The sequence below is a fragment of the Pelodiscus sinensis genome, chromosome 1 (assembly GCF_052426305.1).
Source record: "Pelodiscus sinensis isolate ZL-2025 chromosome 1, ASM5242630v1, whole genome shotgun sequence".
In the NCBI taxonomy this organism is placed as follows: domain Eukaryota; kingdom Metazoa; phylum Chordata; order Testudines; family Trionychidae; genus Pelodiscus; species Pelodiscus sinensis.
This window is the reverse complement of record NC_143052.1, coordinates 349,451,278-349,466,380: the sequence shown is the minus strand read 5'-3', so window position 1 is coordinate 349,466,380 and position 15,103 is coordinate 349,451,278. Positions and strand designations below refer to the sequence as shown.

General features: G+C 49.1%; 1 protein-coding gene across 1 annotated transcript; it reads left to right on the top strand.

Moving 5' to 3' along the window:
• The first annotated feature begins 298 nt into the window (after positions 1-298).
• On the top strand, positions 299-1,844 carry LOC102461326 (olfactory receptor 51G2-like). The gene has a single exon (XM_006126568.5). It carries the CDS (start codon positions 314-316, stop codon positions 1,283-1,285), a length of 972 nt encoding a protein of 323 aa, XP_006126630.1. The 5' UTR covers positions 299-313; the 3' UTR covers positions 1,286-1,844.
• The last annotated feature ends 13,259 nt before the right edge of the window (positions 1,845-15,103 follow it).

Sequence of the window (15,103 nt, the reverse complement as noted above, 5' to 3'; positions counted from 1 at the left end):
GTGATAATCTTGGTAGAGACTCCCCGGTGCCTAAGAAATTCTGCATTGGGTTACACGGCAGTATCTAAACATGGGCATTTGGTTGGTGTTTAATGGCTGTTTACCCTCTAGCAGTGTAATTACATTATTGTTACATGATGGTCGGTTCAATACAGCATCTAGTCCTATGAGGGGCTTTGGTACTTTTGTGGTCATGTGTAATCCAATGCGGGTGTATTTTTATAGGGTTGTACACACTGTACAGCATCAAATGACATGGGCGAGGTGTTGCTCTTTTGTTTTTAACCGTAGGCTGTCGGATATCTGAGGTGGGATGGAGCAGCCCTGTGATCCCAGGCCACCTGACAACACCTCCTTCTATCAGCCTTCTTCCTTCCTCCTGACGGGCTTTCCGGGGCTGGAAGCCAACCACCACTGGATCTCCATCCCCTTCTGCGCCTTCTATCTCATTGCCCTGTCAGGGAACTGCCTGATCCTGCTCATTATTAAGAAGACCCAAAGTCTTCATAAGCCGACGTATTACTTCCTTTCCATGCTGGCCGTCATGGACCTGGGCCTGGCTCTGTCGACCCTTCCTACCACGCTGGGCATCTTATGGTTTAATCACCGAAAAATCGAGTTTGATGCATGTCTCGCCCAGATGTATTTTATCCATATCCTGTCCATGATGGAATCCTCCGTGCTTCTGGCCATGGCCTTCGATCGTTACATTGCGATCTCCAACCCTCTGAGATATACGTCCATCTTGACCAAGCCGACCATTGTTAAAATAGGACTGGCCATTGTTTTGAGAGCTGTGGTCTCTCTTTTCCCAATACCCTTTCTGCTCAAGAGGTTAACCTACGGTGGGAGAAATGAGCTCTCCCACTCCTTTTGCTTTCACCCCGATATCATGAAGCTGGCATGTGCCGATATAAGGGTCAACATCCTGTACGGCTTAATTGTCATTCTGTCAACGGTGGGCGTGGATTTCGTGTTCATCGTGCTATCTTACGTTCTGATCCTTAAGACTGTGATCAGTCTCACCACCCAGGAAAAATGCCTCAAGGCATTGAACACATGTGTCTCCCATATCTGCACCGTCCTCATCTTCTTCATCCCAATGATTGGGCTGTCCATTATCCATCGCTTTGGTAACAACGTTCCTGCCATGGTTAACATTGTGGTGGGCTATGTCTACCTGATTGTGCCCCCTGTCTTAAACCCGATCATATACAGCGTCAAATCCAAACAGATCCGCAAAGCCATGCTAAGAACATTGGGGTGGAAAAACAATCCAATGTGACAGACTTTCACCATCACATTTCCTGGAAAATTCAGGTGAATTGCTTCATCAAGCTAAATTAAAGGGGGACCCATGGGCCTGGCCAGAAGACACAAATGGGAATTCCACTTGGATGTTGTATCCCAGCTAAATGTTCAGTTCTTCCATTTCTTCATATCAACACACCCCTTCCCCTGCCAACATCTTCAAACCTAAGGTCTGTTGGGCTACGTAAGGTTTCCCTAAAACCTTATTTGGTATATTAACTCCCATACAATGAATATTAATAAGAAGGAGATGAATATTATTATACCCGCCCCTAATTACTATTTACATGTCTAATTAAATCAACACTTTTTAGTCCATTACCCTTGAACATGTTTTTTCCCTTTGTTTCTGCAGTCTGGAAAGATAGATTAGGGTCCGGCCAAAGCAGATATTATCCTTTCTGATGCATAAATATGCTCTTTCCCTTTGTTTTAGCTGCCTAGAACAGATAAGCATGCAGTTTCCCTTCTTTGTTGTGTATTTTACCAACCCTCACTGGCGCTGTATAAATATTTCAGGGTTACTTTTCTTGTAATCTCTGTAACCTTGTGATGTGGAAAGTTTGTAGCATAAAAAAGTGTTGATTTAATTAGAAATGTAAATAGTAATTAGGGGCGGGTATAATAATATTCATCACCTGCTTATTAATATTCATTGCATGGGAGTTAATTTACCAAATAAGGTTTTAGGGAAAATAGTGATAGACATGAATTTCACCAAATGAAATTAATAGGTAGCAGGTTTAAAACGAATAAAAGAAAGTTCTTCTTCACACAGCGTGTAGTCAACCTGTGGAACTCCTTGCCAGAGGAGGCTGTGAAGGCTAGGACTATAATAGAGTTTAAAGAGAAGCTAGATAATTTCATGGAGATTAGGTCCATAAAAGGCTATTAGCCAGGGGATAAAATGGTGTCCTTGGCCTCTGTTTTTCAGAGGCTGGAGAGAGATGGCAGGAGACAAATCGCTTGATCATTGTCTTCAGTGCACCCTCTCTGGGGCACCTGGTGCTGGCCACTGTCAGTAGACAGGATACTGGGCTAGAAGGACCTTTGGTCTGACCCAGTACGGCCGTTCTTATGTTCTTATGTTCTTATGTGAATTAACACACTAAAATAGAGAAAAGGGTGTAATTGGTGCCAATTTGGTGTCACTTGGCCATTGTGTTGAATGTTCAAGGTAAACGTGAGTGGGCAATAAAGCAGTTCCGGTTACTCCATCCACTCCTGGGTCGCCTGTTTCTTCTCCAACAAGGTCCTGAGCAACAGTCTGTAAGAATGGTGGGTTCCACCTAGGCGCATGCGATTGCAAGGTTGGGGCCCAAATTAATTAAGAATCTAAGAACATAAGAACGGCCGTACTGGGTCAGACCCAAAGTCCATCCAACCCAGTACCCTGTCTGCCGACAGTGGACAATACCAGATGTCCCAGAGGGAGTGACTCAAACAGGTAATGATCAAGCGATCTCTCTCCCGCCATCCATCTCTACTCTCTGATAAACAGAGGCTGGGGACACCATTCCAACCCAGCCTGGCTAATAGCTATTGATGGACTTAACCTCCATGGATTTATCTAGTTTTTTTTTAAACCCTGTTATAGTTCTAGCCTTCCCAACCTCCTCGGGCAATTCTTTTTAAAAGGCACATTAGGTGATGGAATGGGGAGCCACCAAAATGCATACCCTGAAAAAAAACTGGTAAGCTGATACAGCTGGGTGAACCGCCCCATGGAGAGGTTTGCCGGCTCATGACCTCCCTCTTTCTTCGTGCCTTGTCATATTTAACAGAAACACCTCAGGGCAGGGGCTATGCCTAGTGGTTCTGGGTGCGCTGATTCCTCAGTTGGTGGCACTCAAAAGGGACTGGTTTTCAGAGGAGGAGCACTAAGCACTTTCTGAAAATCAGACCCTTTGAAGGTGTCTCAAGGCAAGCACCCAAAAGTCGCTAGGCATTTTCAGGAAGTTCGGGCCAGGTTCTTTAATTGTGTCTGTATAGCACCATGCACACTATCTACGGTGGTGTTTTGGCTTCTACTGTCACCTTCCATGTACCTCACTGGCTTGTTTTGCATATTGCTCTGTCAGCTGTTCTGGGTTGAACATAATCTATATGTATTTTACAAGAAAGGGGATTCACCTATTTAAAGTGGTTCTGAGAGATAATGGTGTCGTTTTTTGGTAGGTTCGTAAGAGCTGGGATTACGCTGGTCAGAGCAAGTATTAGTATTCAGACTGGAAACAAGGGGTATATTTTTAAGAGTCAGGATAATTAACCACTGAGGGCACATCTACACTCCCGGGAAGATTAATGCTCAAGAGGTCGATCTTCCAGCATTCTATTTAGTGAGTCTGGTGTGGACCCACTAAAACTGAATTGAAGGGCACCCCGTTAATCCCAGAACTCTCCCGTCAACCTCCCACCATGGGGCCGCCCCAGAAAATTGATACAAAGTATGTCGACTCCAGCTCCGCAACTCAGGTAGCTGGAGTTGTATCTTGCATCAATTTTCTCCACTAATGTAGAGCTGGCCTGAAACAATTTACTATGGGTCATGGTGCTTTCTCCATCACTGCCAATTTTTTAACGAAGATGGGTGGCTTCTTAAGATTCATTGTGGGGCAGGTCTTTGGTATGTGTGTTACATGGGTCCCCATGCTCTCTTCCGGCTGAGGGATCTGTAAATTCTGTATCTGGGCTGAGGTTCAATGTATTTATTGATGATCTGACCAAGGGGGAAATTGAAGAGTAGGGATGTTAAAGACCAGTTAATTGAATTAACCTCATGAATTCTTATTGGTTACTTGACTATTCCGTAGTCCTCAGGAGTGGGGCCGGCAGCCAGTGTGCTCTGACCCCACTCTGTGGAGCCCCCCGGCACTGCACGCTGCTTCCTCTGTATCAGAGGCAGCAACGCAGGGTGCCAAGCAGCAGCTGGTCCACAAGAGGAGCCAGTTTAAAAACGGACAGGATGCCTGTATCAGAGGCACCAGAGTGGAGTGGCAGCAGCCCCTGTCCAGGGGACAGTCTGTGCTCCAGACCCGGTGCAAGCCGGAACTGAGCCCGGCTGCCTGCCCTCCTGGCTCTTAATACGTTTTAAATGCAGAGCTGCAGCGGAGATAGTTCCCGGACCCAGCGCAAGTCAGGACTGAGCTGGGCTGCTGGCCAGTCCAGTACAAAATTTACTGTCGGGCGGGAGGGAAATGCGTGTAGTCTATAGCATTAACCAATATGCTTTCGCTTATCGGTTAATCGGTTCATCGACTGCACGATTCCATCCCTACTGAGGAGCTAAACTTGGCAGGTGGCACATGATGAAATTAGTCGTGTTGAGGGAAGCATGAGGAGCTCCAGAAAAACCCAAGCAAGGGTGATGGAAAGGCAGCCCAAGGGCAGATGAAACTCAGGATTGGCCCATGCAAAGGAAGGTAACTCTGGAAGGAACCAGGTTGAACCTCTGTGATCCAGGACTCTCTGCTCTGGTGACACTCGTGAGCCAGCAGGACCACCGGATGGTGCCAGACTAAAAAGCCCCAGTGACTGGGAGTGAGGACCAGCCAGGAGTCCAGCTGCAGGGGGGCCAGCGGCCGGCCAGACCAGGAGTGCAGGGGGGCTGGCCAGCAGCATGGGGACCAGTAGCCAAGAGCGCTGCTGGGGCCAGAATCACAGGGAGGCCAGCAGCGAGGGAGCTGGCAACTGGGAGCACAGCCAGGCCAGCAGCAGGGAGGCAGGAGTGGACGCCAGTGGCTGGGGCGGGTGTCCAGAAGCAGAGCCGACAGCCAGGAAGGGGACCCGGCAGGGTGGTCCGGTGGCTAACAGAAAGCATTGACCTCCCCTGACCAAGCAAATTCCGTGGTTTGGGACCGCTCAGGTCCCGAGGGTGCTGGACCAGGGAGCTCCAAACAGGACCACAAATGCCTGGGTTCTAAACCAATGGTAGGAGCCCAGCGTCTCTGAGGGTCTGCTTTCCCCCTTCGGGGAGGGCTGGTTTCCTAGAGCAGGCTTTGTTTTAAGAGTAAGCTCCCCAAACGGGCTAAGGGACTCCAGCTGGGCTGCGTCAGAATGCAGGATAAATATTCCCAGAAGCTGTGAATCCCAGCATCGCTGATCCACCGAGAGACCGTCACAGGCTCTGCTTTCCTGGCAGTGCGAAGAACGACCTTCGCCACCCTACCCAGTAAACAGGACGTAACGGAAAATGAAGCGCTTGATCCCATTGCATGGAAGTCGGTGGGAAAGTTGCCACGGCCTTCCATGGGAACAGGAAGAAGCCAAAACTGAGTCCCAAGCAGCTTTGCTTCTCATGGGCCATCTCCTGGCCAATACTGGGCTCTGGCAGCTCCAAATGGGGGGATCAGACCAACTCAGGGTCTGGTGGCTTTTAGATCAGGCTCCATACCGCACCCTGGCTGGATTCAAGCCAGGAATGAATGGCGGGGAGAAATCCTCCATGAACCTGAGAAGGTGGAAGAGAAAACTGAGTGGCACCTTCCTCCATGAATGATCCCACGGAGGTCAATGGGTGTACTCACAGGGTAAGATGGGGATTCACATGTAAAAGGGTCTCTGAACCTGGAATGAAGTCTCACGATGCCAATCTTATTTATCTGGGAATTAACTAGAAACTCCAGGACACCCAAACAGACATGAGTGGAAGGCAGGTTTAACATGAGAACATAAGAATTGTCATACTGGGTCAGACCAAAGGTCCATCTAGCCCACTATCCTGTCTGCCGACAGTGGCCCATGCCAGGTGCCCCAGAGGGAAGGAATAGAACAGGTAATCTTCAGGTGATCTATCCTCTGTTGCCCGTTCTCAGCCTCTGACCATACATAGAGGCTAGGGATACCATCTCTGCCCAGCCAGGCTAATAGCCATTGATGGACCTAACCTCCATGACTCTATCTAACTCTTTTTTGAACCCCATTAAAGTCCCTGGTCTTCACAACATCCTCTGGCAAGGAGTTCCACAGATTGACTGTGCACTGTAGCCAGGACCCCTCATGTGGAGCTGGCAGCAGAACCTTGGCATGGGTCCTGCAGCTGGGACCCCTCGTATGGGACTGACAGCAGAGCCCCGGTGTAAGTTTTGCAGCCGGGCCCCCTCTTGTGGGGCTGGCAGCACAGCCTAGGCATGGGTCCTGCAGCTGGAAGCCATGTGCAGAGCTGGTGGGAGAAGAGCCCCAGGCATAGGGCCAAGATCAAAGTCCCAGGCGCAGCTCTGGGGACAGCTGGGACTTTCCCCGCCCATGGGAAACATGGCACCCCTGTGACGTTACTGGATCTTGAGGGGAGCAGCCAGATCACTGATGCACCCATAGGTGGGGGTGTTGGCCCCAAAAATGGTATAGAAGGGGGCAATGTGAGGTATTGAATAGAAGCTTATTATCTGATAATCCTATGTACGCTGTTCATGTGTTTGTATAATGTCTGTGTGTGCAGTTGTTGGCATGTACTTGTATGGACACTGAAGATTTCCCTGCATGTGGTTAAGCATTGGGCAGGGCAGGGCCTGTGGACATGCTAATTAGCGATGCCCTGTGGGACGATGGCTCTCAATGGGCCAAGGACACACCTAAAGAATGGGGGCTGTCACCTGAGAGCAGCCAGCAGGGAACACAGAGATTGGCCTCTGACCAGGTGACCTGCTACATACTTGAAGAGGCCAGGAAGGAGGTATAAAGAGGCCATGTGGTCGATGCCATTTTGTTCTCAGCTCAGCACTTCATCCCAGAGGCAGCATTGCAGGGATCGAAGAGCCCGGAAGACCTGTGAACCCATCCTGATGCTAGGATGTACAACAAGAACTTTTAAACCAGCAGCTGTAACATCTCTGCTAGAGCCTGCATCGAGGACTGGGAGATTCGGTGCATGTAACGTAGTATTCTTTAACAACCTTACTCTCATGCTTTTCTTGCTTGTGATAATAAACCTTTAGATATAGATTCTAAAGGATTGGCCCAGCGTGATGTGTGGGTAAGATCCAGAGGGTAAATTGACCAGGGATCTGTGGCTGGTTTCTTGGAACCAGACAGCACTTGTTTGGAGTAGGTGGGATTGGGTGCTAGGACCCCCCCCCTCCACCGGTGTATGAGGCCTGGGGCCATCTGGGGCACGGATGTTGCTGGGGTGTCGGAGGGGTTTTGCTCGGGAGGCTTCAGGCAGGCAGCTGAAGCACTCTGTGGGACTGGTTTGTGGCCTGTTTGGAGAGGTCACCAGTCTGGGGGCTGTAAGGAGCCCCGGATTTGAGCAATTCACCCTGAGCGGACGCCCTCAGTTGTGCCCAGACACGGCTCGGTCCTTCACAACCCCTCATTCCCATGCCTACGCCATGCGGCAGGAAGGTGCTCGGCACCCACCGCTCATTGCCACGCGATCTTCTGCTTCTCAGGCTCTCTGCAGTGCGCTGCTCTGGGAAAGAGGCCACTGGCATGTCCACCTCCTCCCTCCGCCCGGGCTGACTCCTGCCAAACGCCATCAAGTCTAAACAGAGTCAGGCCCAGGCTGCCCTTGGTACCCAGATCAGCCTCGCTGAGGCTCTCGGGGATGGAAAATCTTCACCCCTGAGCGCTGTCATTCACTCAGCCTAAGCCCTGGTGTAAGTGTGGCTGGAAGGACAGAGAAATCCTCCATCTACCCAGCTGCCATCACACCTTGGACTGCAGCCCAGACGTACCCAAGGTCACAGAGAAAGGCCATGCTGGGGCAAGGGGATTATTCCCCTTCATTTGGCACTGGTGAGGCCACAGCTGGGGTACTGCCTCCAGTTCTGGGCTCTCCGCTACAGAAAGGATGTGGACGCATTGGAGAAAGTCCAGCGGAGGGCAACCAAAATGATGAGGGGGCTGGAGCACATGACTTATGCGGAGAGGTCTCAGGTTCCTCAGATGCCAACCCTGCTAGCAAGTCGCTCCACCGCCCTCTCACCAACAGGCAGCTTTATCAAAGCTAATCGCCCCTCATGGGTAGCATGGGTTTAAAACAATGGGTAGCAGGTTTAAAATGAATAAAAGAAAGTTCTTCTTCACGCAGAGCATAGTCAACCTGTGGAACTCCTTGCCGGAGGAAGCTGTGAAGGCTAGGACTATAAAAGAGTTTAAAGAGAAGCTAGAGAAATTCATGGAGGTTAGGTCCATAAAAGGCTTTTAGCCAGGGGGTAGAAATGGTGTCCCTGGCCTCTGTTTGTCAGAGGCTGGAGACGGATGGCATGAGGCAAATCTCTTGATTATTGTCTTCGGTTCACCCCCTCTGGGGCATCGGGTGCTGGCCACTGTCGGCAAACAGGCTACTGGGCTAGATGGACCTTTGGTTTGACCCAGTACGGCCATTCTTATGTTCTTATGTTCTCATCTCTTGGCCCCTGGGGGGTCTGGCAGCCTTCCACCAGCTGCGCCAGGTTGGGAGAAAGACAGGGAGGGTGAGCAGGGAATTAACTCTTCCCCTGCTCGACGGAGCAGGCATATCTGCAGCCCTGTCACAAATGGGCCAGGACATAGCCGGGGGGGGGCGCTGTGCCCATTTCTACGCGCCAAAGAGCAGCCCCAGAAGTCAGGACAAAGAAGGGTTAAAGTGGCTGGCCAGCATTGGCCTCGAGTAGATTTTTCTGTTTAGAAACCACCCGAGAGGCCTCGGTGCTAATGCTGTGGCCCCCGTGGGCTTTCCAGAGGGCATAAAATACGCCGCCCTCCCTGACAAGTCGTAGGTGCTGCAGGCAGGAGCTGTGGGCGGCTTCTCTTGCATGGGGAAGAAACCCTCCTGGCTTGTTTCATTCTGGTGAGTCAGAGGCTCGGAGTGAGCCTGGTTCCATAATGAGACGGGCAGGGACTCTGCAGGAGAATTCAGCACCGCTGCAAGCTGTGAGCAGCTGGCTGCATGGATCAAGCTTCACTCCGCAAAACCCCGGCTTGGTGGCGCTTGCATGTGTCTTCCCCTTGGTTCTGGGGACTCTTGCTGTGGCCGGTTGGACGAGTCAATTTAGAAACATGACTTTATCGGCCCTGATTGCTTTGAAAGTCAGGCACCCGTTTGGAGTCGCTATTACTGCTGTTCTTTCGCAGGACCTGATTTTTAAAACACTCTCCGAAAATTAAGCTTTTTTAACCTGTCTCAATTCGGGGGATCCAAAATGACTAGTCACAGCTGCAGATCTTGCCCTGCCTAGAACTGGTCCAAAGAACTGGACATGAACCCCAACTAGGAAAAGGTGATTTTGTCTGTTTCTCTGCGGGTCACCTTGTCTCGTAGTGTTTGAAATGGGCAGGGTGCTTGTCCCTAATGAGTCTCGCAATGGGATGGGACTGCAGGGTAGCCGAGTTAATCTGCTACAGAAAAAACAACAAATGGTCTGGTAGGGCTTTATAGATGAATGAAACATGTGGATGGGATCATGAGCTTTATTTATGTTTTAAAATGATTAGAAGGGGAAACTGATTCCATTAATTGCTATTGGTAAATTAAATGGCTCGTTCCTTTTAGCTACCCATCCAGGCAAGGGAGGGTCATTGAAACATTCAGCAGTGGGAGGATTTTGAAAGTAATGGGTAGCACGTTTAAAACTAATAAAAGAAAGTTCTTCTTCACACAGCGCTTAGTCAACCTGTGGAACTCCTTGCCAGAGGAGGCTGTGAAGGCTAGAACTATAGCACAGTTTAAGAGAAGCTAGATAAATTCATGGAGGTTAGGTCCATAAAAGGCTATTAGCCAGGGGATAGAAATGGTGTCCTTGGCCTCTGTTTGTCAGAGGCTGGTGATGGATGGCAGGAGACAAATTGCTTGATCATTGTCTTTGGTCCACCCCCTCTGGAGCACCTGGTGCTGGCCAGTGTCAGCAAACAGGCTACTGGTCTAGATGGACTTTTGTTCTGACCTAGTACGGCCATTCTTATGTTCTCATGTTTTAACCAACTCTCTTTTAAGGTTGTGTAAAAGGGGTAACTAAATCATTCAAAGTTGTTATCACCACCTTACATGCAAGTGTTACAGGCCATTATAAGCACGTCGGCAGAAGGTATCATAAAAGCCTACGAGCCATATTTATAAGCAACCAATTGACCTCTCAGACACTCTAATGACTGGCTCACCGCTTTCCAAAACATCCTTCTTGAGCCCTCTGTAAAGGGTCAGCAAAAGGAGCCTGAATAGACAGTGGGCCCCAGGTGCTATATTGTGATGAGTGAAAGGCTGATCCAGAGAAGTGGCAGGCTCAGAGCTTCAGAGTGTTTAAAAAATCTATCTCAGAGGGGGAGCCGTGTGAGTCCGTAACTTTAAAAACAACGTGTGGTCCTGGGGCACCTTAGAGACAAACAAAATATATAGATAGTATCATGAGCTTTTGTGGGCAAAACCCACTTCCTCAGATGATGAGTTGCAGAGGAATAGCAGAAACCAAGTGTTTTATAACAGAAAAAAAAAGGACCTGTCAATTGTAGGGCCAGTGCTCATGAGGCTAATTAAGTGGGCTGTAAGAATGGGACACTTCCAACTCACTTAATTAGCTTCTTTAGCATCAGTCCGACAATCAACAGGTACTTTTTAATTTTTTTGTTTTTTTCTATTGTAAAACACTGGGTTTCTGCTATTCGTCTGCAGCTCATCATCTGAGGAAGTGCGGTTTGCCCCGAACGCTCAAGATACTATCTATATATTTTGTTCGTCTCTAAGGTGCCACAGGACCACGCGTTGTTTTTAAAAAGCATCTGAGAGAGAAAAAGGAATCAGCGTGTGAGTCTCCAGGACTGTGGGCAATGGAGCTTGGCAGTGATCTATAGCCTCTCTGGCGTTCGCAGTGCTCCTGGAACTGAACCGGAGCCCTCAGAAGACAAAGGAAGGACTTCCATGGATTTCATGGCGCCTTGGATCAACTTCTTAGAGCCACGGCTACTCTGTTCCCTGAATTAGGGAAGTGCCCGGACCGATACTGCAGCTTAGAATGCCACCAAATCCAGAGGAGATCTCTGCCCAGGTGTAGCCCCGAGCCAGCTCATCCGTGCTTATGGGGCAGTTCAGCCAGTGGCCTGTCCCCTCTTTTGAGCCAGGCCGTGGGGAGATGGGCTTGGACTGTAACTCGCACAGGTCATGCCATGAGGAACACGCTGCAGCTCCTCAAAACCCAGGCAAGAAACCACAAATCCACAAAACAACACAAAATCCCATCGAGGCGACAGAAGGGAGTTTAGCAAAAATAATCTCTCTCTCTCCTGCAAATATTTCAGCAAAGCTTTTCTCTTATGACATTTCTCAGTTTATTAACAAGAGCATAGTAATATTCTGCAATCCCCTCAGCGGGACCCCTCCAGTGTGCCTGGCCCCTAAAGGGTCTCATGCTTTCTCCAGGACTGGTCTACACAACCTCACCGTTTCCTTAGACTGAACCTCTAAAATTCCAGCCCTGGTCCTTCCCACCAGGGGCGTTGTTCAACAAGTCCCACTGAGCTAGACTCCTGACTGATCCTTGTTCTCTCCTCGGGGGCCAATGCACCTCCCCGTGCGTTCGCAGGGGCACTCAAGCCGTGTTGTTAAAGCAGTCTGATTGATAAGTCCACCGGGCACCGCCTAAGAAGTCTTGATGCTAGCACAGAGGTTAAAGCTTAGTTAGTTCTATTCTGGTTACCCAACACCCTGCTAAGCTGTAGTGACGTTTTTAAGTCCCGGCTTGACAAACCCCTGGCTGGGATGATTGAATTGGAGTTGGTCCTGCTTTGGACAGGGGATTGCACTTGATGACTCCTGACGTCTCTTCCAGCTCCATGATTCTATGATTCTAGTGTATGACTCCATATTCAGGCTATTTCTCTCTCTGTCTGAGTTCCTCGGTCAATTCCTCAAGAAAAACCTCAACTCCTTGCTGCAGCCAGTTCTTATCCCCACCTCGCACCTCTCTGGGCCTTTGTTCTATACTAGGGTGACCAGAATTTCACACGGTATTCAAGGTGAGGACATACCATGGATGTAGGTAGAAGCATTATGATACTTTTCTGTCTGATCTATCCCTTTCCTATGTTTTCAGAGGACTAGTCACAATGGCACGAAGAGCTCTTTCCTGATAAGTTAGGCCTTATTCAAGGGGAAGGCACACAGTGGCACTATGTCATTTTCCGTCTTATTATTGATCCCCTTCCTCATGGCTCCAAACATTCCGTTTGCTTCTTTGGCCACCGCTGCACACCGAGTGGATGTTTTCAGAGAAGTAGCCACGGTGACTCCAAGATCTCTCTCTTGAATACTGGACTTGGGGGCTGGACTCGATGACCCCATGAGGTTTCTTCCAGCCCTATGATTTTACGAGTGATAACCTTTAACTGAGACCCCATCATTTTGTACGTATAGTTAGGATTATGGTTTCCAATGCGCATTGTTTTGTATTTATCAGCATTGAATTTCACCTGTCATTTTGCTGTAACGCTTTGTAACTCTTTTCAGTCTGCTTTGGGTAGAGCTACTGTGAGTAATTTTGTCTCATCTGCAAATTTTGCCACATCGCTGTTTGCCCCTTTTTCCTGATTGGTGAATATGCTGAACATCAATACAAATCTCTGAGGACACCACAATGTACCTCTCTCCCTTCTGAAATGTGACTATTTATGCCTTTGTTTCCTATCTTTTAACCAGTCTCTAATCCAGGAGTACAGCAGTAAGGGATCTAGGGGTTATACTGGACCACAAGCTGAATATGAGTCAGCAGTGTGATGCTGTTGCAAAAAAAGAAAACATGATTCTGGGATGCATTAACAGGTGTGTTGTGAGCAAGACATGAGAAGTCATTCTTCCGCTCTACTCTGCGCTAGTTAGGCCTTAGTTGGTATATTGTGTCCAGTTCTGGGCACCACATTTCAAGAAGGATGTGGAGAAATTGGAGAGGGTCCAGAGAAGAGCAACAAGAATGATTAAAGGTCTAGAGAACATGGCCTATGAAGGAAGGCTGAAAGAATTGGGTTTGTTTAGTTTAGAAAAGAGAATATTGAGGGGGGACATGATAGCAGTTTTCAGGTATCTAAAAGGGTGTCATAAGGAGGGAGAAAACTTGTTCATCTTGGCCTCTGGGGATAGAACAAGAAGCAATGGGCTTAAACTGCAGCAAGGGAGGTTTAGGTTGGACATTAGGAAAAAGCCTATAAGGTGCTACAGGACTCCGTGTCACCTTTGGTCATCTACACGTTTGATAATTCTGTTCTTTACTAGAGTTTCAACCAATTTGCCTGGTACTGGAGTTAGGCTTATTGGCCGGTAAGTGCCAGGGTCGCCTCTGGTGCCTTTTCAAAAATCCATGTTACAGTAACTATCTTGCAAGCATCCGGTACAGAGGCTGATTTAAGTGTTGGGTTACATCCCACAGTTAGTGGTACTGCAATTTGGTATTTGAGTTCCTTCAGAACTCTTGGGTGAATTTCATCTTGTCCTGGTGACTTATTCCTGTTAATTTATGTTTGTTCCAAAACTTCCCCTACTGACACCCTACTGGGGGATGACACCCCAAATTTGTCAACTAAACAAAGCAGCACAGGTGTGGGAATCTCCCTCGCATCTTCTACAGGGACCCATCTCAGCTCACACAAGCGGTTGATGTTCACTCCTATGTCTCCTACTCTGCCCTGAGATTAAGGGTACATCTAGACTACCGGCTTTTGTCGATAGAAGTTTTGTTGACAGATACTGTCAACAAAGCTTCTGTCGACAAAGAGCGTCTAGACTACATCCAGTTCTGTCAACAAAGCAAGCCGCCTTGTTGACATGACAGTGTAGACGCAAAGGACAGTGTAGATGCAATAACGCCTTCTGTCGACAGAACTCTGTCGACAAAAGGCGTTATTCCTCGTAGAATGAGGTTTACTGCTGTCGACAAAACTGCTGAGTTCCGTCGACGTTATGTCAACAGAACTCAGCGGCAGTGTAGACGCAGGTATAGTTTTGTCGACAAAACCCTGTAGTCTAGAGACACCCTAAATGTAATCCCTTTTTCTCCCAGAGGGAAATAATGAAACATATAGGGTAAACTGAGGCACCATTCAGGGTCATAAAAATATTGCCGGAAATTCCCATTTTGTCATCCCGGTCTAGGAAGTAAAAGCAACATCCTGCAGCCGAGCCACGTTCCTAATGGTCTTCAGGTGCTTGGAGTAGGGGCTGCAGATTACACACTAGCACTGTAGAGTCTCAGCATGGGCAGCAGCGACTGGAGGAGCAGGACCAAGGCCAAGGGAATGCCGCCCCACACTCCCGGGCAGCAGAGCCAGCGAAGCCATTGACACATTCTGCAATGGGCACTGCATGTGGTTGGTCCCCGCCACCCTGCCTTCCCCTCCCCCCCCTCCACAGCCCTCTCCATTGGGCCGGAAGAAGGTCAAGGCACACACCTATCCCAGCCTCCTTTGGGGTGTCTGTGACATTAGGTGGGACTACAACGCCCCTGCCCCTTTTTAGTCAGGGAGCCAAGGACTCAGGATTCAGGCCTCTCTCTGTCACAGGGGAGCCGGTCCCTTTGAGCAGACCCGGGGCTCAGTGTCTGAGCAGGTGGGCCCGATCCAGACAATTTCTGGGCTACCCCTAGCCTGCCAGAGGCCAGAGGAGGGAAAGACGGCCTATGGTGGGTCCTGGCAGGGAGGACTTTGTGGTGTTCTGCTCCAGGAAAGGAGCCGTGCTGACCAGCACTGGCCAGCTAGTTGATTGTTAGTGGCACCTACTTGCTGTAATCCTTTCAGATGCAGTAGCCCTGCCCAGGTGTGGCTACAAAGCTGTGTCTCTGTTCCTTGCAGGAGGAGGAAAAGATATGGAATAGCATCCCTGAGTTTCCGCCTGCGCACC

Coding starts and splice junctions, on each gene's coding strand:
- LOC102461326 (XM_006126568.5), top strand. CDS start 314: ATGGAGCAGCCCTGTGATCCCAGGCCACCTGACAACACCTCCTTCTAT.